Source organism: Dreissena polymorpha, chromosome 1, assembly GCF_020536995.1.
Source record: "Dreissena polymorpha isolate Duluth1 chromosome 1, UMN_Dpol_1.0, whole genome shotgun sequence".
Taxonomy (NCBI): Eukaryota; Metazoa; Mollusca; class Bivalvia; order Myida; family Dreissenidae; genus Dreissena; species Dreissena polymorpha.
Window position 1 is genome coordinate 16,949,425 of NC_068355.1, and position 24,203 is coordinate 16,973,627.

At 35.5% G+C, this 24,203-nt stretch overlaps 1 protein-coding gene and 1 long non-coding RNA gene across 10 annotated transcripts in view; both read left to right on the forward strand.

Annotated features, from left to right (window-relative positions):
- LOC127872723 (uncharacterized) overlaps nucleotides 1–24,203 on the forward strand; it is a 228,067-nt gene that overhangs the window by 162,108 nt on the left and 41,756 nt on the right. The window lies entirely within an intron of this gene.
- LOC127872565 (RNA-binding protein cabeza-like) overlaps nucleotides 1–24,203 on the forward strand; it is a 39,999-nt gene that overhangs the window by 7,529 nt on the left and 8,267 nt on the right. Inside the window, exons 5-12 of one of the 5 annotated variants that reach the window (XM_052415894.1) lie at nucleotides 2,900–3,004; nucleotides 3,374–3,424; nucleotides 8,797–9,027; nucleotides 9,472–9,559; nucleotides 13,789–13,823; nucleotides 19,178–19,314; nucleotides 20,756–20,885; nucleotides 23,376–23,546. In XM_052415894.1, the coding sequence (XP_052271854.1) occupies nucleotides 2,900–3,004; nucleotides 3,374–3,424; nucleotides 8,797–9,027; nucleotides 9,472–9,559; nucleotides 13,789–13,823; nucleotides 19,178–19,314; nucleotides 20,756–20,885; nucleotides 23,376–23,546 (948 nt within the window). The remainder of the gene's footprint in view (nucleotides 1–2,899; nucleotides 3,005–3,373; nucleotides 3,425–8,796; nucleotides 9,028–9,471; nucleotides 9,560–13,788; nucleotides 13,824–19,177; nucleotides 19,315–20,755; nucleotides 20,886–23,375; nucleotides 23,547–24,203) is intronic. The other 4 variants (XM_052415902.1, XM_052415908.1, XM_052415915.1 and 1 more) reach the window with 4 other exon arrangements.

Consider the following 24,203-nt stretch of genomic DNA (forward strand, 5'->3'; position numbering starts at 1 on the left):
TGAAAATATACAATTTTTTTCTAACTCAACCGTGACCTATACTATTTCAATGTGGTGAGGAAAAATGCTGCCTAACTGCATATGCTCTCTGTTATATATATTATATATAATTTAGTGTTTTTCCCAGGCCATTTTAGCGAGGCGAAAAGCCACGCCACCCTCCCGGATCGCCACGCTGCCCTTTTCAAAGACAAATTTCGCCACGCGCCCTTTTTTCAAAGGCAAATTTCGCCACGCGCCCTTATGGATAACATCTTAATTGCCTTACGATCTCCGCAAAATCAGCTTCCTTGATTGTCTGTGACGCTCCGACTGTGCTTGATTTACTCGAGAGACGTCAACGTCTAATCGACTGTATTAATTGAGCAGATTTAATCTATAACAGTGCTCGATTTATAGGTAGGTCTTACTGCTGCTCCAAAGCTGTGAATTAGTCATGCGTGAATAACCCCATGTGAGTATCAATCGATAATACCGGAGGCTATGTTATACAGGAGTTTTTCTGCACTGTCTGCGCCTCCGGACAACGGAGGCATTCCCAAAGCAAACGGACCCGTTCCCAATCGAATTTTGATTACATATTTCCTAATTCCAAAAAAAAAAATTCTTTCAAAATCGTAAAAAGTAAACATAATTTATATCGAAAGAGTGACTTCCCTTCATCCGCGACGTAATTAAGCCTTTAGCGACTCAGATTTTAGCAGGTGTATTTGTCGGATGCATCTGCCAACATTGACAGCGATAAGGTTCGAACTGTTCCGCATTATAACAAGTATATAGAGCCGCACAATACACATTCTAGTCCAAATCTGTAGACGCTTATTTTCAAGCATGGCTTCCCATAACGATAAGTACTACAGCAGTGTTGCATTGGAAAAGGGATCGACATACGGCAGTGTAGATTTGTTGGCTTTGATGGTGCTAATGTAATGAGCGGTGAAGTATCAGGTAAAATGATATAGTCGTTAAATAAATTAATAATGTAGCAGTAAAATTAATGTTTTGTTAAATGTAACTGGCTTGCCTATTGTGGCTATGAGTTGAAGAGTCCAATTGGAAATAATAACATTTTATTTGTATGTGTAGTTAATTTTTGTCTAATGTTATTTTAAGAAAGCAAAGAAAAATCATGCTGTGACTTGTGTGACTTACTTACCTGTTACCAGTGTTTGTTTTTGAAGACAAAATAACAAATAAAAACATGTTTTTTTGTAAAACCACCTACTTATTTAAGCATGATAAAATTCCCAAATTGACCGTTTCATCGACTCAAAAATTCCCAAAATGGACAATTTTGTCGATAAAAATTCCCATTTTGGTCAGACTCCTTTTCCCAAAATAGGCAGAAAAACCCCTGATGTTATATCAAGCGCACTTTTCGCTCGGCAATGTGTACTCCTCCAGGCTCCACCATAAAATCATTACTTCGGAGACTTTTGATGAAAAACGCGATGTTATTCTCGTGACAATTGTGGATTGCATGCATTATTCAGTTATATCAAAACATATTTTTACGCATAATTACATTTAAAAACACAAACAAATTTATTCTTTATCGTTTTCGTCTTTAAGATAATTAGATCTAATTATTGAAATACTTACTGAGACGTATACTAATTTAACAAAATGCGAATCTCGTATACGATTTAACGTTGCTATGCGCACCTGTCGCTTACATCATTTGACATTTTATCAACATGGCGGACTATACAGAATTAAATTGTGACTCGGCAAAAATGGCAAATAACGTCGTAAACGATCGAATTAACGATGGAGATTATACAATAAGAAGGAATTAATGAAATGTCTGTGATAATCAACATTGCATAAAAATGTTTTAGATAGCAACAACATTATTTATTTATTTGCAATCTACTCGGTGGATGTATGTCACGGAAACGAGTGTTTGCATATTGTTAGCGATCAATTTACTCGCAATGTTATTTTAAACATCTGTCGAGATTATTGTTAGAAAATGGGATAAGACAAACATGGTTTCATTTATATGTTAGTAGATCTGTGTATAATCAGATTCATATGCATATATTGCTTTATTATGTTTGTCGTGCTGTACAGTTTATTGAAACAGCATGGAACTTAAATGTACATTGCAAGGTTAATATATTAATATAAATCATAGTTAGTTAAATATATCTATTACCATTAAATGTGCTTGTTTAAATGTTATTTTTTCCACAACTGCTTCTGATGCGATTACATGTTTCCCCGTAATTCAGGTATTCAGGGAACGTTTTTGCCCTTTTTTGCCTTAACTGCGCGCTAAAATGCCCTTTTTGAAAGTAATGTGCCATGCCCCTTTGCCCTCCTGGGAAAAACACAATAATTATGCTAACCCGTTTCCAATTGTACAAAGAAAAAATATTAATCATTTGTTTAACACCGTTGTAAGAGGTGATCGTCACATGAATTATCAGCTGACTTTAATTGGAGAGTATTAATACCGTATTATAGATTTAAAGAGACTATTTATGCCCCCGAAGGAGGGCATATAGTGATCGGACCCTCCGTCTGTCTTTCCGTCACACTTTACGTTTAGGCTTCATGTTTATGTTTCGAAAAATGCTCATAACTTTTATGTCCCTTCACATAGCAACTTGATATTTGGCATGCACATGTATCTCATGAAGCTGCACATTTAGAATGGTGAAAGGTCAAAGTCATCCTTCAAAGTTAAAGGTAAAAAAAGCATGTATCAAAGCGGCGCAGTAGGGGGCATTGTGTTTCTGACAAACGCATCTCTTGTTTCATTTCAAATTGGAAAGCAAATAAGAAAACAAGGTAGGTTGACATAATTAGATACATTTAGTTTGTATATCCATTCATGGGTATCTTACAAGCGTAACACACCTAAGCTGCATATTGTTGATAACGTTACCAGGTCAAGCTGGTGGCCAATCTTACGGCTCTTATGGTTCATATGATCAAAGTGGGTACGGCCAACAGGCATCAGGGCAACAGGGGTATGGCCAGCAGCAATCTCAAGGTACTAGATGGTGTGCTTCGTTAGTATAGCTTCTATTTGAAAAGTGTTAGTTATTTGTACCCCGTTTAATTTACTCTTTTTGAAGTTTGTTGTCTCATCTTTTTATTTGCAATGCCAGACAAATGCACTACCATTGAAAACATTAAGATTTCCATATTATGATAATGGTCTGCTTGATTTCTCATGGTGTCATCTGTCATCATCCATCTTCCATGTTAAATAAATTACTATTGTTATAAGAAAAACTGCATGCCTTCTGTAGTGAAAAAGTTAATACAAAAACTGCAGCACTAAGATTGCTGTCAGTTTTCAAAGGTCATGTTTGAAGTTTAATGGTAGTTCACATCTTGTGTTGTGTGTTCTTTACAGCTGGTAATGGGCAACAGAGCTATGGTCAGCAAGGGTATCAGCAGCAGTCAGGTAACCTTTGCTTGCTGTTTGAGGTGTTACTATAAGTCCACTTGTTGATTTGTTGTGATATAAGAGGGCACAAGTGCATTCAGGTTATGCCAACATGAGAATGATATAAGTATTGCCCATTTTTTTTTCAAGGATTATTTGTGCTCTGTCATGATCAAATAAAACATGAATATATTGGACAGGCTGTTGAAATATCATCTAAAACGTACGTTTCTAAATTTTAAGGAAAACTCGTAATTGATAAGTAGTGTTATAAGTTTTCTTGTCACCTTCAAAACGATCAACAGCAAAAACAGCACTATTAAATGTGTTGAAATAATGTGTTGTTCGATGTATGTTTCATTTAACAAACAATAATAATGTAAGTTAAAATCAACAAAATGCCGTTTATCTCATATAAAGGACAACATCATCATCATTATTTTTGTGCAGCCTCTTATCCGTGTGGATTTATGTGCATGGATTAGATAACTGTAACAAAATTAGATTTACCAACCACTTTCTTGAGCCCGAAAATTCTGTGATAATTATTTGATACATACATGTAAATTGTTACTCTGATGACATTTGGATGGAGGCGTACTCGGTAATTCAATACGAATAATCTATAATATAACCAAGAATCGGCGAAGTCCACACACAAAACTGGCAAAGTGGCAATTATATCATAGTAGTTTGTTCAACTTGTGATCCTGATTTCAATTTGGATATTATTGCTTTTGTAGTTTTGGCTACTTGATGAATGACTTGTGCTAAAGTAAATTGCTCCTATCAAAGTATATGTTGCCATCAGATTGGAAAATTTAACCAATATGTATGTTGCATTAACATCATTCCTAGAAAAAACAATCTTTTTGGCATCATGTTTAGCCTGATTGCCTAGCCCACACGTATTTGAATGCAAGATTTTGTTTCATTTTCTGCTGAGCAAAATCTGAGTCGAAAATGTATTTAATATCATTTTTAGCTCAGTTTTCGGAGAAAACCCCAGGTATTTCGTGCTAAAACCTTAACATTTGCTCTAAAATCAAAGTGCTTCCACCTACATTTTTAGTTCACCTGTCACAAAATGACATGGTGAGCTTATGTGACCGTGTGGCGTCCGCCGTGTGTGCGTGCGTGTGTGGGTCAACAATTTGTTTGTGCAGACAGTAGAGGTCACAGTTTTCATCCAATCTTTATGAAATTTGGTCAGAATGTTCATCTTGATGAAGTCTAGGTTGGGATTGTATTTGGGTCATCTGTGGTCAAAAACTAGGTCACATAATAGGTCAGATAATAGAAAAACGTTGTGTAGACAGTAGATGTCACAGTTTTCATCCAATCTTTTTGAAATTTTGTCAGAATGTTTATCTTGATGAAATCTGGGTTGGGATTGTATTTGGGTCATCTGGGGTCAAAAACTAGGTCACTAGGTCAAAAACTAGGCAAAATAATAGAAAAACCTTGTGTAGAAAGTAGAGGTCACAGTTTTCATCCAATCTTTATGAAATTTGGTCAGAATGTTTTTCTGGATGAAATCTTGGTTAGGACTGTATTTGGGTCATATGGGGTCAAAAACTAGGTCACTAGGTCAAATAATAGAAAAACCTTGTGTAGACAGTAGAGGTCACAGTTTTCATCCAATCTTTATGAAATTTGGTCAGAATGTTTATCTTCATAAAATCTGGATTGGGATTGTATTTGGGTCATCTGGGTATAAAAACTAGGTCACTAGGTCAAATAATAGAAAAACTTTGTGTAGACAATAGAGGTCGCAGTTTTCATCCAATCTTTATGAAATTTGGTCAGAATGTTTATCTTGATGAAATCTGGGTTGGGATTGTATTTGGGTCATCTGAGGTAAAAAAAACTAGGTCACTAGGTCAAATAATAGAAAAAACGTCAACAATTTGTTTGTGTAGACAGTAGAGGTCACAGTTTTCATCCAATCTTTATGAAATTTGGTCAGAATGTTAATCTTGATGAAATCTGGGTTGGGATTGTATTTGGTGATCTGGGGTCAAAAACTAGGTCACTATGTCAAAAACTAGGTCACTAGGTCAAAAACTAGGTCACTAGATCAAATAATAGAAAAACCTTGTTACAGTTTTCATTCAATCTTTATGAAATTTGGCCAGAATGTTTATCTTGATGAAATATGGGTTGGGATTGTATTTGGGTCATCTGGGGTCAAAAACTAGGTCACTAGGTAATATAATAGAAAAACCTTGTGTAGACGATGTGTCACAGTTTTCATCATTTGTTTAACACTGCTATTTTATATAGCAAATTGCCTTAATTTTATTATTATTGCATTAACTCATGTTAAAATTGCTACTTTAATAGCAAATATCCTAATTTTTATATTAAATTGCTATTTTATATAGCAAATTGCCTCGGTTTTACTGCCTAATTGTCATTATGGATACCATATAAGGTACTTTAGTATTATTTCCTCCAATGTTATCATCAGTATACTAATAATATTGGATAGATTAGAGCTTTTAGGGTTTATCTTAACGTATCAAGGTAATATTTGGTCTTTTTACCATGTTACATCTTACCATTATCAATTTTCCTTCAATAGTATACAAACTATTTTTCATTTACCGTGCACTCCCTCTGGTCCAGGGGAAACAACCATTGTAGACTTCATCATCACAATTACCTTAGTACAACTGAGTGACACCACCCCTGCTGGCTCTTCTTTTCCCTCACCCACATCGGCCTACACTTCCATAAAATCTCTCCTTCTTTCAACCCTCCAGGGTGGCAACATGTATTTTAAATATATAAATGCATATAGTCCTGTACATATTGTAAATAATGTACATCTTGTACAAATTTAGCTGTCTGTCTTATTTTTAACTGTAAAGTACATTGTCTTACCCTTAATTTTTATGTGGCCCTATGAAGGTGACCGTTTGGAGACACGTAAGTTATTGCCCTTAACATATAAGGGTTTATTACTAAACCCACTTTTAAATATTGTTTTAATGCCACTCTGGGGGGATCTCTCTTTCCCATAGCCCAATCCTCCTTAAGTCCCATACAGACAGGGTCTTATGTTGGAGCATTACGGCTATATTCCCTGTCTGCAAGTGTTCAACATTGAGCCACATACATAAACTTGTACTCATTAATTTTTTATCAACTCAATACTCAATTGCAATATTAATATATAATTGAGAGTTACACACTCTATGTGATATCATATATTTTCTTTTTTTCCTTTCCTTCTCATATAATTGCATTTGCACATGCAACTTCACTCTACATTTGAGAGCTGTTAAATCAGGCTCTGGCATCTCTATTAATTTATGTTCTTAGATATAAACATATCTCTCTTATGATTAGATCTTGTTGTTTGGCGCTTAGCTTAAACTTTAAACATACACATAAAAATGGTACTTGACTATGCATGTAAACATATTGTGGCAATGTTCAACCACTTTGTGATCTGGAAAACCCTCAAATATTATTATTTTGTTACACAAACATATTACACATCTGTGTATTCCTTTTTCTATAATTAATATATTAAAATAGTCCTATTTGGATTCAATTTTTTAAACCACAGATCACAAAGTCTAAAGACTCCAACAAACCCATTGCAGTATATACTGAACAGTGGGTCTGGTAATGATGCGGCCACATACAACAGTATGTGTGTTTTCACCATCTTTACTTATAAAAATTGGGCTATTCTTTCTCTCTCTCCTCCTTAAAAAACAATACAAAGAATAACATACAATAACAACATCATATGAATGATATAAATTAATAATAAGTACAGTATACTAAAAAACAACTCCCATGTTCTTTTGGATTAACTCATTCTTTTTCTTTCATTTATATTTTTGCATATAAACCATTATTGTTTACTTTTTCTTAAAAGTACAAAGTCAGCCGTGGGAAAATCTATTTTAAAAACGGATTGACCTACTGGCAATCCTTAATAAGAAATTTCGGCCAACCAGCGCCATCGTTGTATAAACGCATCAACCAATTAAAACGCCGCTTTTTTAACCGCGTTAGGTCTATTCACTGTATAGCACTGCGTCTTTTTAACGCTTCATATAAAGGTTATATATTTTTAAACCAATAGATTTTTATTAAGGCACCGCACCAACACTGCAAAGTTTTATATTTATACCAATGGTACAGCCCAGTAAAATCGGGCTGTCCATTTTATGGCCGTTTTCGGCTTTTTATGCAGAGTTCTATGTTAAGCAGTGTGCTCGGGCAATGGTTTTTAACCGAAGTCCCGAGGGTAAATAACCCCAATAGTCAGTCAATTTGTTTGTGTAGACAGTAGAGGTCACAGTTTTCATCCAATCTTTATGAAATTTGGTCAGAATGTTAATCTTGATGAAATCTGGGTTGGGATTGTATTTGGTGATCTGGGGTCAAAAACTAGGTCACTATGTCAAAAACTAGGTCACTAGGTCAAAAACTAGGTCACTAGATCAAATAATAGAAAAACCTTGTTACAGTTTTCATTCAATCTTTATGAAATTTGGCCAGAATGTTTATCTTGATGAAATATGGGTTGAGATTGTATTTGGGTCATCTGGGGTCAAAAACTAGGTCACTAGGTAATATAATAGAAAAACCTTGTGTAGACGATGTGTCACAGTTTTCATCCAATCTTTATAAAATTTGATCAGAATGTTTATCTTGATGAAATCCAGGTTGGGATTGTATTTGGGTCACCTGGGGTCAAAAACTAGGTCACTAGGTCAAATAATAGATAAATCTTGTGTAGACAATAGAGGTCACAGTTTTCATCTAATCTTTATGAAATTTGGTCAAAATGTTTATCTTGATGAAATCTGGGTTGGGATTGTATTTTGTTTAGTCAGGTGAGCGATTCAGGGCCATCATGGCCCTCTTGTTGAAACTTCATATGTAGCTGCACCTTGATGAATTCTACGCGCCACACCCATTTTTGGGTCACTAGGTCAAAGGTCAAGGAAACTGACCTCTAATATCAAACTTTAATACAGGCTCTAAAGTTAAAGTGCTTCCACCTACAATTTTGAAACTTCATATGTAGAGTTCTACACGCCTGACCCTTTTTTGGGTCACTAGGTCAAAGGTAAAGGTCACAGTCTTCTGACAAGCTTTCCTTTATTCAAAACTGCACCAACAGCTGAGGGTTGGCACCCGCTATGCGGTGCTTTTGTTCAGATATATTATACTTGAAAACTAAGACAAAAAATGCTGCATTGGTAATTAGGTTTGCCCATTCTTTTACAGAAAACATTGATCATAATCCTATTTGTGTTTAGATGAAGCGATTCAAAAGCAGAAATCAATCAAAAGGATAAGATGTTTGCTTGGCTAGTAGTGAAGTGTTTTCGAATGTGTGATTATTTGCCCTTCAGGTGGCTATGGTGCACAGTCAGGTGCGGGGCCCCAATCCAGCGGTTACGGGGCTCAGACAGGCGGCTATGGGGCCCAGACAGGGGGCTATGATCAGCAGCGTGGTGGCTCCACTGGAGGATATGGGGGCCAGGCAGCAGGAGGGGGCAGTAGCTATGGCAGCCAGGGAGGCAGTGGTGGCGGTGGCAGCTATGGTAGTGGAGGAGGAGGTGGTGGTGGCTATGGAGGTAGAGGTATTGTAATTATGTTCTTTTAACTATGTAGGACGTACTGGATAGCCATGCTGTATTTACTGATTTATTCCATGATAGATATTAGTTATGGGATTACTTTTGGTGGTATTGATCTTTTTACCCCTTTCAATGCCTAACTTGTTTTAAAATATATTTTTTAAGTTTGCTGGTTCTATTAAAAAAATCAGTAATTGTGAAACCTGTAAGGGTGGAAGTTTTTTTCCCACATGAGGTGGTTTCTATATTGCACTCTCAAAAAGCAGACATTGAACATCTTTGCATATATGTTCAAATGTTATATTCATGATCTTTCTCTTATTACATCAGTTTACATTTTATTATTAACTTTCTTTTACTAGAGTTGATATTATAAAATAAGGTAACTTGTCTATTTTGTATGTTCATGATTAGTGCTAGTTACACTGTTGTACGATTCTATTACAGGTAGCAGTGGTGGTCGGGACAGTAGCCGTGACAGTGGAAGGGACAGTGGTGGTAGAGGGGGCGGTGGTGGCGGAGGTGGATTTGGCGGGTAAAATCTTCTAACCTATTATTTCCATTCATTTTAAGGACTGTTAAAAAAAGAGGTTAACATCGGTGTAATACAAAGATGAAACTGTTGGTGTAATAAATATTATTAATGGTGTTTCTGCAAGGTGTGTTACCTTTACAACATATTAAAAGATTACTGTTTGACAGGATAAATAACTAACAGGCTAATAACAATGTGTTTCACAGTAAAGCCTGAGCCTGTCATACAGTTTGTGTATTCAGTGGTTACTGGTTGTCATATGAAAGGCAAAAAATGAGAGTAATAAATGTGTTTCAACTCAAGGTATTCTAAAAAAGGCAATTTTTGTTACACGATAACATATTTTCTAGTGGTTTTATGTTGATGATATATGTTTGCCTTAAACAATTATCTTGGTTTTCTCTATTTTCTAGCAGGTTTATGAAAATAGAGGTGACAATAACAAAGTTGCGTAAACATTGGGTACATGAATCATAAAACAAATAGAAGGTGTATATGCCTTGGTATTTACTTTGGACTCACTGGACTGCAAAATGTGGTAGTGTATACAGAATGTGTTTTATTCAGCATCAGTTGTTAGACTTAGACAGGGTTCAAAGAAAATATAAAAATACAACGCATGAATTGTTGCAGTGACTGTTAAGAAGCAACCAAAGAAGTGTTTTCTTTGCATGTATAATGAATATCCTTATTGTCCACCAAAGGTATTCAACTCATCATGCATTGAAGGTTCAAATTCTAAACTTGATAGCCCATAGAGACACATTTCGTCTATCTTCAATACCGCTTGCTAACACTCCCACATCACCTTACCTTGCTTTTCTCTTTACTTAGTTGACACTCGAATAAACCAGTGTTCAAGCAGATAAAAAATATAATGAATGGTTTATAAAGATTGTGTCCTCTTTTAATCATAAAAGCAATATGTAAGGTATATTTTAGATATGAAGTTACTCTTGAAAACTAGTTTTAATGTGAGAACTTGAGTGTTAAATGGACCTAGTATAGACCTTAAGTCAGGTGTTTTAAATGTGTTGTAATACATGTAACGTCCAGTGAGTCCTTAGGTATTTCAGGTTGTGAAAATGTTCATAAAAACATCAACATGGTTCAACTGTACAAACCAGTGTGTGGTATTGTGAAACCAAGTGTCTCTAAGTGGCTCTGGTTGTCAGGGGACCCCAATCACAGACTGTACATATTATTTTTTTGTGAAACTGTGGACAAGCAAAACTATATTTTGGATAAGTCCACAGAACAACATTAAACCATACATAATATGAATGAAGGTGTGAAAGGTGAGTTGACATCAAATAAACTTCAATTATGCAAAAACAAATAATTAAGGAATCAATGCAATTCCTAAAATAAATGATAAATCGCAATATTTGCTGGAGTTGCAAACAAGGTAATTTTGACAATTTTTACCACAGCTTTCACAAGCAAAAGTCGCTGTAACACATTAACTAGGTACACAAGCCGAATTGAATCAGATTTATATTGAAGATTGTTTACCCATTGTTAAAGAGCAACAGCTAGCAAATTCAACTAATTGAAACAAAGTAGTGTACAGGATTTCAGCAGTACACAAACAAGCTTAAGTTGGACATGATTCTGGAAATGCTGCCAACTTTAAACTTAGGGTGTTGATTGACCCTCTACATATCAGATGCATCCTATTAAAAATAACATTAAAATTCATACAAAGCATCAACAATTTAAATCTGAACTTCCATTGGAACATGTTGTACGCCTGACTGTAATAAAACAAATAATATTGTAGTGATGGTGCATGGTGCCATTTCTGCAAATGTCTTAAACATAAAAATGTGTTTGTATTATTCATGACGACTTCTTTCCTGGGTTTAGTCAGTTAAATGTGTTTTATGTCTGTTTGGATTGTGCTGCACTGTGCCACCAGTTTCAAGGGTTACATGGCCCTTTTCAACAGCATAAACCAGGGGGTGCCACCATGTTCAAGGGTCACATGGCCCTTTTCAACAGCATAAACCAGGGGGTGCGAAATCTCAAAAAACTACTTTCCCACGGACAACCATTTAGGAAATTTAACCTGTTTAATTTGCTGAACTACTCTTGTCCGTTAAGGTTTATATAAATTAAGAACGCATTTATTAATTAATGTAAAATAATGTGGAATAAATCAAAATGAGTATAATTTGCTTGCTTTAGTTATGGTTGTATTTCCATGGTACATTCATTATAGCAGTATATAAAAAACAATATGAAGACTTTCTCAAACTTTTAATCGTGCAAAGCTAGTGTTATTAAAACATGTGTTGAACATAAGTCCATTGTAATCTTAACAAATTAAACTAGTCCAATATGTGGACCTCATCAGACTGAGACTCTGCATCGCTACTGGTAGGCTGAGCAGACTTGGGCTTGTGAACTAGGTGCCTTCAACCTTTGCTGTTGTTCAATCAATGCAGAAAACTATCGGTAGCATCGAAGTCCTGCAGACTGGGCCCTGACAGCACAATCCGCATCTGATGATGTAGATTGGCTTGGCTTAGTTTTGAACTGGTAGGGTTTTTATCCGATTGATGGAGGAAAACGACCTCTCACAGGCTGCAGTTGAAGGTGAAATTGTAAGAAGCAACTCCACAAGCTTGCTGATATGAACAAACAATTTCTCATCCGTTGTTGAAGAAACGTTCCATCTTTACTGTTTGGCTGAATGTTGAAAATGCGACATGCTCCTAGTCTCTTATGGAATAAGGGAGATCACTGCGTAGTAGAGTGCCTTATTTTAGCTTGATTGCTCCGAAAATAGCACTGACAATGTAATCGCGTGTCAACATCACGTTTTGTTAAACTTAATTATGGCTTAAAAACAATGTATTTTTTTGTATTCCTCGACCCGACTTAAAATACTGGTTGTCCACGGACAAATTAATTGAAAAAAATCAGTTGCTGAGACAAGCAAATGTATGACTCGGGCAACTCAGACATTTGATTTCGCCACCCCTGATAAACTTACAATCAACTGTGATTTTTTGCCCAAAATTCAGCCTCTTACAGGCTGTTTCGCAGTTGCAAAAAGTAAAGAACAGTGTTTCCCAATTGCAAAAAGTTACATTTTCCCCCAAAAATGTGATAAAAATTCCCCCCCCCCCCCCCCCCCCCCCAAAAAAAAACAAACTTCCAATTAACTTAATATTTGGTTTATTGGATTTATTATACAGCAATTTACTTTCCTAGCATTTTATAATATAAATTATAGAAAGCAGTTAAACATGTACTTTTAAACAATATAAGCGATGGAATTTTGCTAAACAATCCATTTTTCCAAAGTTGCCATTATATTAAACAATTGAAAACAATTTGTTTGTAAATATCAAAACAATTGAAACAATATTTTCAATTGGAAGCGAACAATTGCACATTTGTTAGATGAGAAGATCTGTGTATATTCATATTCATATGCATAATCTGCTATATAAATAGGTCAGTGTGAATTAATTATATTGAATGCTTAAACTCATTAATAACACAAGTACAGTAAAGTGTGTATGCATTTAGTTGTTTTGCAATAACCATCCGCTATTACACCACTTTTGAATTAACTGAGCCATGCCCCTATGCCCTATTGGGTAAAACACAAAGATAAGCACAGTTATTTATTAGTTAGGTATAGTTAGGCACAGATATTTACTAGTTTTTTTATATTTGTTTCTATTCATATTTGCCATGCACTGTCCTGTACAAACCAGAGCCACAGGGTTAAAAAGATGTAATAACAAACAAATAACATGGTTATAAAAACTGGTGTTCAGAAGTAACAAGGGTAATTAATAGAAGGGTACAGAAGTGTGAAGCAACAAGGTTGAAGTCCCCTTTGTAGTCAACGGGACGTAAAACAAGCATGGTCTTCATAGATGTCCCATTGCCATATGCCCCCTTGCTGTTCTTAATATTGAAATAATGTAACAAACACACTCGTATACTATACTTGTGTATTGCAACCAGTTATGTATTTCATATACTCAAAACATGTATTAAAATTCAATGATCACCTTCTCTTAGCATGTTTATGAACTAGCAGACAAGAATTTGTTCGTCTTAAACATCACATTTGGAAAACCAGTATTTCAATAAAAACACTTCTCAAGAAATCCAATAGTTTCATACAGTACAACAGATTAAGAACACTAAGGGTGGCATAGGCAGCTCGCGAGGACCTCTCATGTAAAATACCTATGTTCCAGTGGTGGTAGAGGAGGATTCAACAAATTCGGTGGTGGTAAGTCACCTCATGTACCAAGCACTGGACATGAATTTAATATTTTCAAGAATGTTTTATGTTTAGGGTATTCATAGTAAAATGTTGGTGTATGGTGTGCCATTTTTATTTGCTCGTCTGAGCACACTGTGCTCATAGCACAATGAGCTCATAGTGTTTTTGTTGTCACCTTTTGTCTGTTTTTTTTGTGTGTAGTGAATAAGAATTCATCATGTGAATTCTAGAGGCCACATATTTTGCTAAATCTTTCTGAAATTTGGTCAGATATTTTGTTCTAAAGTCAAAATGGGTCATGTAAGGTCAAACACTAGGTCGTGGTAGAAAAAAGCTTGTAAATACTTTAAAGTGTTTTTTCCCCCAATCTTCATGAAGCATGCTTGTTGAATTATAATTACCGTTATATATTGGCCAAATTTGATAATTAAATCAGTAATTTGATAAATATGGCCACTTAAGGAGGGGCAGTTTTTCTGATATGGTGCTAGGTAAACCTTGTGAACATTCTAGAAGTCTCAATTGTTGTCTCCACTCCATGAGGCAAACACAGAACTAAGGTTGGAATAATATCTACTAAGTACACAAATGGTATCCAGTCATTGAAATTGAGATTTAAATCTACAAGCAAGTCGGGCTAGAACTATGGGAATTTGAACAAGCCCGAGTCAGATTTTACTGGCCCAAACATTTTTGTTAAAAATGCAGTTAAACATAACATAAAACATCCAAAGAAGCATTCATTTATTCAATCTTTAGAATACAATACAAATCTCTTATTAATTTCATCCTCATCCAAGTTAGCTTCCTCGTCATCTGAGCCAGCCTCTTTCGGATCCTGAAATAAGAAGAAATTAATTTCACTCACGGATTTCAATCAAATCACAATTATAAATATATACATAAAGTTTAGGTAAAAAATTAGCAGAAAGTTATCCCATATATCCATGTGAAAGAGAGAGCAAACCTGAACCACGCGAAAATATATAAGCAATTAAGGGCCAGGTTATTCTACAAAAAGCCAGTTGACAAATGCGTCAATCACAGTTACCTCAGATTCGCATTCCTCAACGATGTACTTAAATGACAACTGTTGGGCCATTACTCTCTGTGTCCTGAACGAAACGCAAAACATTTATTTTACATAATAGTAATCCGGGAATCACAAAACCATGCGTTTTATGCGCAGTTATCCAATTATAGGCTGATTGCCCAGCATGTGTGCGCAGTGTGTTAAAACATAAGCGGCTGTTGATTTAAGGGGCTCAAAACTTTGTTTACAAATAATGAAAATGAAAGTGGAACTCGTTTTCTGTTTAATGACTTGTACAAGCACGTCGGGCTTGTAATATTGGATTTCCTACAAGCCCGATAGAAGAAATACTAGTTTTTTGCTGTCGGATTAGTGCGAATTTCGACGACTGGGTATCCTATGGTTCATTGAAAAAAATGGTCGTTAAGCAGGGCAATTATCTGTGTATGGCTTTTGAGAGACAATTTTAACACTGAAAGTCAAATTGTTGCCTAATCTTTAATAAACTTGCTCAGAATATTTGTTCTTATGATATTACAGCCTAGTGTGAAATGGTTCGGTTTAATTTAATACATGGCTACAAGAGTACAAGTAGTTAGGGCTGATATCCTAATCAAGCTATTGGGAACACTTGTGAACACTTAAGAAGTCGCATGATTTTGCTCAAATCAGCATCAGATTTTATCAAAACTTAACCCTTTCAGTGCGGGAACCGAATTTTAAAGGCCTTTGCAAACAGTTTGGATCCAGATGAGACGCCACAGAACGTGGCGTCTCATCAGGATCCAAACTGTTTGCTATTCGGATAGTATTCTTTGAAAAAAAAATTGAAGAGAATGCTAATTTTAGAAATTCAGCAGACGACATTTTTGCAGACAACAAATTTCCCAGCATGCAAAGGGTAAATATGTGAGCCAAATTCAAAAATGATCCTTAATGAAAGGCAAGGTCAGTAGCCGCATTTACTATACAAACATAAAAAGGTTCTTTGAACAGTTAAATTCCTTCAGTTCTAAGGTGAGCACACTAGTTCTTTTGGTCCTCTTGTTTTGCATACACACAAGTAAATTGCACTTAATAGTAAAGTAAAGGGGTATACATATATGTATGCACTTTTAAATACACAGGCAAAGTTTATTTGAAACTGGATAGAAACGGTTCTGTACATCAAAACGGTGAACATTGTAACAAATGATAAAATATCACAGAGAAGATGAATGATGTCAGGGCTTTGTTAATTAAACAGCCAACAAAATAAGTTACCGTTTGGTAATATACTGAAATGTATTTTTATTTCCTGGGAGATACAACTTTTGGTGTTTTTGTGATTTAATATTGTTAATTTGAAGAGTTTCAATTTTCCAACTGCAGAAACTGCATGGCCCTGCCTTTGTTGATAACGTTATATGAGAGAATTTTGAGAGAGAGAGAAATGACCAGCAAATTCGGTTCAAGATTAAATGAGTTAAAAGATTTATAGAGACAATACGCAAGGCTGCACTTTTTCAAAAATGTGGCCCAAAGTATGTTTTTTGAGTTGCTATTACATGAAAAATGGTGGAAGTCAAAATTATGTGAACAAACACAATTTCAGACAAGAACTTCTAGATTGGTTTTGACAATGTAGACTTAATTAAAATAGTTCCACTAATGATTGCCTACTTATCCATTGCTCAACTCATTTTTAGAATGATTGTCTTCAGAATAACGGTAGGAATTAAGATGTCTACAATTAATTGAAGACTCAATTAATTTTTTAACAATTGATTCTGTGTTTTTAGCTCACCAGAGCATTTATTGCTCAAGGTGAGCTATTGTGGTCATCGGATGTTGGGCGTCGGTAAACTTGAAGCACCTTACCACTCTAGAGGTCACAATAATGGCTTAATTTTGACAACAATATCTTGACAAGCTCATGGCCATGTTTTAATCTTGGTCAAGTAGGGTAAAAAATACAAGGTTTCATATGATTTACTATCTATCAAGGTGTGCACTAGATTATAAAGAATATTCAAAATATATATGATCACAATTTGAATCAGTTTGTTTGCTTGACTGGCTTCTCAAAAAAGTTGAACCTCATAAGATATATAGGATCTGACAGGAGTTGTCATTTCATTACATTTATTATAACAGGAGTTCATAAACTTAGGATATGTGAAATAATAGTATTCAAGGTGTCTGATTTTTTTATCACAAGCTTTAAAATTAGCAAAAATATTAACATTTACATATACGTCCAGAAAAAAACAGAAAGTTGTTTATATTACTTGACGTCATTTGTCGATGCAATATACTTTCAGCAAAATAACATACCCCAATAGGCGAGTCAAACAAAAACCAACCAATTAAAACGCTCAAAAAGCTATGTTGCACATGTGTAAGATAAAGTATGTTGTGCTTATATAATGATAAAGTACAAGTATTGCAACAGAAAAATGAAATATCATAAAAAAGAAAACCTGTGTGACTATTAAATGGTTTTACTGCATGTCCTATGTAGTATGTATGATTGTGATACATGTAATGAGGTTTATATACAAACTTGGTTCAAAAGAAAGAAGGGCCATTAATGGGCCCTGGTTTTGTGTTGTTAAAGAAATAAAATAAATTAATAAAAACACTGAAGTCCAATTAATACAGGACAAGGAAAGAAAGTTATGTGTGTATTATTATTAGGTCACCTTAGCAAGAGGTGCTTTGCTCATGGTCAGCCCATGTGATCATTCTATGTCCGGGTTTGCGTCATTAATTTTGATATTGTTACCACTCTAAAGGCCTTTCTCTTTTAATCGACCTTAATGAAACTTGTTTAGAATGACCATGTTGAGGATAAGTTCAAATTTGGGTCAAGTGTCCAAAAACAAGGTCATTCGGTCAAAGCTTAGAAAACACTGTTATTTATGTATTAGGTTTTTACAATGATGTACCTTCTTGTTACCAACGTAGAAACCTGATTTATTACTCAATTTTGATTCAACTTTGTTTTTTTTTGACAATGTCTAGGCCTAGTTCAAATCTTGTTCATGTGCATCCAAAAAAGGTCACCAGGTCAGATGTTATAAAAATATTGTTACCTCTCTTGAAGGCCACATTTGAGACTCAACCTTGAGAAAACTTGGTCCAAAGTTTTATTGTGAAAATAATCGGTGGACGACAGATATTTGTCATGTGCATTCAAAAACTTGGTCACTAGGTCAAAGGTTAGAAATTTTTTTTATAGAGACCTCAAAAATGACACAATCTTTATGAAGTTTAATCAGAATGTTTATTGTAACAATGTCTATACTGATTTTGAATTAAGGTCAAATGTCTCAGAAACAAGTTGCCAAGGTGATTGCTGCAGGGCCATCACGAGCCTCTGGTACATAATATTAACAAAAAAGCCCCATGAAATCAATAAATAAGATTCATATTTGTTGATTATTTTGAGAACAATATTTTTTCATTGCTTTATCATCCTCTGCCAATTATCCTCTGCCAAAGGCGAAGGTATAATATAGAAATTGCTTTGTAAGTCTTTCCGTCGGTCACACATTTTCCAGGGCGATATCTTATACACTTAAAAAGATATAAAGAAGCAAATCTGGCGGGGGGTATCGATTCAATGAGTTTGCTTGTAATATGTTTATTGTGACATGATTTATTCTTGTCTTCAGATCTGTGCAAAAGAGAAAATATGTTTAAAATTATTTGGTCTTATGTTATAAATAAGGAATTACTATGCAGGGCTCAACATTAATGGTTGTCCTATTGCCCCTGGCAAGTAAAAGTTGGGTCTGGGCAAGTTATTTTATAATCTAGTTGTCCGCCTGGGCAAGTGCAAAAAAGAACAAAGAGCATTTAATTTAGACTTAAATTAGACTTTATTTTCTCACATCATTTTGTTAAATGTTCAAAAATAACTAGGTTTTGTGGTGTATCATTTTGATCTTTATGAAAAATATGAGTTTTACAGTAAATGTGATATTTCATGTTTGGGAAAGTGCCTTTACGTTCAGGGCAAGTAGATTTTTTAAGTACTTGCCCGGGAGGACAAGTTGGTTTTTAGGTTAATGTTGAGCCCTGACTGCAGTATCAAGGCAAAAACATTACTTTGAGGCCTTTTATAAGTTTTTGGTCAAAGTGGGTACATTTTTATAAAGACAAGAACATTATTGTTAGTATAAATACATGAATAAATGATGCTTTAAAAATAGAGAAAAGACAACAGATTTGAGAAGTATTTAAACAAAAACAATTAGCCAGTCTGAAGTCACATGAGCGACCTAATGTCCAACGAAAGCTTATGGCTCGGTGTAGTAACAAGTAAGGATGTGTATTTCAGGGGGTGGTGGAGGCGGCAACTGGGGCGGAGATAAGGAGCTCCAGGAGACCCCGGACACAATCTTCATCAGTGGGCTGCGGGACACAATCTGTGAGGATGATCTCATGGCCCACTTTGGCAGCATTGGAATTATCAAGGTGAGTCTACAGGGCTTCATGCTGGTAAGTTTGGCAGAATAACAGTCTTTTTGACTGTTTTTTTTTTATATATTGAATGTATTTCCCCTAATTAGTTTTTTAGATCGACTATTATATATGAAATACATATAGTGGAGCTATCCTACTCACCCCAGCGTCGGCGTAAGCGTGCAAATGTTAAAGTTTTCATACTACCCCGAAATATTTTCTTTGTCCCTTGACATATTGCTTTCATATTTTGTTTACTTGTTTACCAACATGACCCCAACCTATAAACAAGAGCAGACAACTGTATCAAGCATTTTGTCATAATTATGGCCCCTTTTCCACTTAGAATATGCAGCAAATGTTAAAGTTTTCGTACTACCACATTTATTTTCATTGTCCCTTGACATATTGCTTTGATATTTTGCATACTTGTTTACCAACATCACCCAACCTATAAACAAGAGCAGACAACTATATCAAGCATTTTTTCATAATTATTGCCCCTTTTATACTTTGAATATGCATATTATTGATAAATCTATGTTAAAGTTTGCGTACTACCCCAAGTATTTCCTATATCCTTTGACATATTGCTTTTATATGTTGCATACTTGTTTACCAACATGACCCCAACCTTAAACAAGAGTAGACCATTGTATCATTCAAGCATTTTGACATAATTATGGCCCCTTTTACACTTAGATTATTGAACATTTTGCTTAAATTGCCATAACTTCTTTATTTATGATCACATTTTATTATTACTTTGACAAAACAACACTTACCTGAATACCACAATGGATTCCACCCAAACAATACCCCACGCCCCTACCAGAATCCCTTCCCCCCCCCCCCCCCCCCCCCTCAACCTCGCCCCCCCTCAATTTTTTTTAAACATCGTCTAATAAATTACCCCACATTATACCCCCCCCTCTCACCCCTACCCCCCCCCCCCCCAATTTTTTATATATTTTTTTAAATATCATTAATAAATTACCACACCCCACATTATAACCCCCCCTATTTATTTTGAACATCATCTCATAAATTACCACACCACACATTATACCCCCCTCTCACCCCCTAACCCCCCCCCCCCCCCCCAATTTTTTTATATATTTTTTTTCCTTTTTTTATTTTTGAAAGATCGTCTAATAAATTATTGAATATGAACAATAGCCCCATGATGGCTTACATTATATTGTCAAGCACTCGAATAGTCGAGCGCGCTGTCCTCTGACAGCTCTTGTTTTGTACTTTACTTCACTTTAACTACTTGTTGAATCTAGCTAAAACTCTTCCAGTTGAATGACATTAATGAGTAGATGATTTCAAACCAAGGGATAATGAATGTGACCAGTTTTCGCTGAAATGTATTAATATTTTGTTTTGACTATGAATAACACAATAGAATGTTGATCATTTAATGACCTGAAGATATGTAATATTGCAGATGGACAAGCGTACAAACAAACCAAAGATCTGGATCTACAAAGACAAGAACAGTGGGTTACCTAAAGGGGAGGCTACTGTCACTTATGATGATCCAGAGACGGCAAAGGCTGCAATCAGCTGGTTCAGTGGTAGGCATTTATACGTACAGATTTTCTATTTATTCAATTATTGAGTGGAGTTAAATCAATAAGATTATAATCAACATGTCTTATTCACTCCTAATGTAAACCTGTACTTCAGTATCTGCCTTTAGAGTGCAATATACTGGAATTAAAACTCCAGATTGATCCTTATGTCATACATAATATATTCTTTTCTGAAGCTCAAAATACATTCTTGATCTGCAAATAATAATAAATTAAATCATCTTCCATTTTTAGCTCGACTGTTATATATGAAATATATATAGTGGGGCTATCCTACTCACCCCCGGCGTCGGCGTTTCTGTTTCCGTGCAAATGTAAAAGTTTTCGTTCTACCCGAATTATTTTCATTATACCTTGACATATTGCTTTCATATTTTGCAAACTTGTTTACCAACATGACCCTTACCTATAAACAAAAGTAGACAACTGTATCAAGCATTTTGTCATAAGTATGGCCCCTTTTCCACTTAGAATATGCAGCAAATGTTAAAGTTTGCGTACTACCCCAAATATTTTCAATGTCTCTTGACATATATTGCTTTCATATTTTGCATACTTGTTTACCATCATGACCCCAACCTATAAACAAGAGCATACAACTGTTTCAAGCATTTTTACAGAATTATTGCCCCCTTTATACTTAGAATATGCATATTATTGATAAATCTATATTAAAGTTTGCGTACTACCCCAAATATTTCCTATATCCTTTGACATATTGCTTTTATATGTTGCATACTTGTTTACCAACATGACCCCAATGTATAAACAAGAGCAGACCACTGTATCAAGCATTTTGACATAATTATGGCCCCTTTTACACTTAGATAATTGAACATTGTGCTTAAATGGCCATAACTTCTTTATTTATGATCACATTTTATTATTACTTTGACAAAACAACACTGACCTGAATACCAAAATGGATTCCACCCAAACAATACCCCACGCCCCAACCCAGAATCCCCCCCCCCACCCCCACCCTCCCCCCCTACCCCCCAATTTTTTTTAAACATCTAGTAAATTACCCCACTCCCCAATTTTTATTTTTGAAAAATCGTCTTATAAATGACCACACCCCACATTATACCCCTCTCAACCCCCCTACCCCCCCTCCCCATTTTAATTTTTTTGCTCCTTTTTTTATTTTAGAAAGATCGTCTAATAAGTTGTTGAATATGAACAATTTCCCCACGATTGCTTACGTTATACTGTCAAGCACTTGAATAGTCGAGCGCACTGTCCTCTGAAATCTCTATGTTATGCCCCCAGTAGGGTGGCATATAGCATTTGAACTGTCCGCCCGTCAGTCTGTCCGAAAACTAAAATTGGCCATAACTTATGCAATATTAAAGATAGCAACTTGATATTTGGTATGCATGTGTATCTCATGGAGCTGCACATTTTTATGCCCCCATTTGAAGAAAAGGGGGTATATAGTTTTCGCACTGTCCGTCGGTTGGTCGGTCAGTCAGTCGGTCGGTCGGTCGGTCACACTTCGTGTCCGCTCTCTAATTCAAATAGTTTTCATCCGATCTTTACCAAACTTGGTCAGAAGTTGTATCCAGACAATATCTAGATCAAGTTCGAATATGGGTCATGACGGGTCAAAAACTAGGTCACTGGGTCACTTAGTGCATTTCAAGGATTTAGCATGGTGTCCGCTCTCTAATTCAAGTAGTTTTCATCTGATCTTTACTAAACTTGGTAAGAAGTTGTATCAAGACAATATCTAGGTCAAGTTAGAATATGGGTCATGCCGGGTCAAAAACTAGGTCACGGGGTCACTTAGTGCATTTCAAGGATTAAGCATGTTGTCCGCTCTCTAGTTTATGTGGCTTTCTGATTTATTTTGATATTCTAAGACCTTTTTATGCCCTCAAAGGAGGGCATATAGTGATCGGACTGTTCGTTCGTCTGTCCGTCCGTCTGTCCTTCACACTTTGCGTTTAGATTTCGAAAAATGCTCATAACTTCTATGTCGCTTCTGATAGCAATTTCATATTTGGCATGCATGTGTATATGGACAAGGTCTTTCCATACGCACACAAATTTTGACCCCTGTGACCTTGACCTTGAACTTAGGGTCAGTGTTTAGGTTCCAAATCTGCGTTTAGGATTTGAAAAAAAGCTAATAACTTCTACCAATCGTTTACACAGTTATACTTTTATGTAGTGACACAGTTACAGTTGGGGGCATCCGTGTCCTGTGGACACATTTCTTGTTAGTGGTGAAAGGACAAGGTCATATTCATCCTTCAAAGTCAAAAGTCAAAAAATACAATCCAAGGGAAGTAATAAGCTTTAAAAGGAAGATAATTTCTAAACCTGCCAAATTATGTATTGAAATTTTATTCCAAAGCGTCGAAATAGGGGGCATTATGTTTCTGACAAACACATCTCTTGTTTATACTGCATGGAATAAAACAAAAAGACAGCTTGTCAAGGTTTGTTTTCTTTTCAACATGACAGATAAAGATTTCCAAGGAAACAACATCAAAGTGCAGATAGCACAGCGTAAAGTGAACAACCAGTTTGGTGGTGGTCGAGGCGGTGGTCGTGGTGGTGGAAGGGGAGGCTTTGACAGGGGCGGCAGGGGTGGAGGTGGCTTCGGTGGCGACCGTGGGGGTGGAGGAAGAGGAGGTGGGATACTCAAGGATAAACAGTTGTTATGAATAACATGTTTGATCTAGTTCAATTACTTTGTTGTAGATATATATTTTTTGCCTGTATGTACATTTTGAAATTTAATGATTATGTAAGTGTTAAAGTTGTATGAATGTTTATTATACATTCCAATAGAACCTGAACAAACCGCACACATGTAGATTGTAAGAGAATTTTAGACATAATGATATATTCTCAATTAAGTACCACTGTTGATCACTGTTAATAAACGTACAATATTAATATTCTACTCTAATCTTATCAATATGTGATGATAAAATTGTCAAGTATTACAAGAAGACGTATCATTATATTTGTTTTCCTTCCAAGGGTGGGCACTGGCATACATTCCGGCATAATGTGGCCAACAGTATGTCTGCTCTGATGGTTGCCTCTTTTTGTCTAGGAACAGTTTTCATCTAATAATAGAAAACATTTCAGAAAATGTACTTAATTGAAGTTAAAGTTTAATAAAAAGAGATATTTTACGAGGCTTTTTGGAGTAATGGCCTTTTAATGTCTCAAAATATGGCTCTATGATGATATCTAACTCGACCAGTTTTTATCTTATTGTCATTAAACACCCTTACAATGCTGAACTTTTCCTGGCGTTTCTACAGATCTGTTAAATCC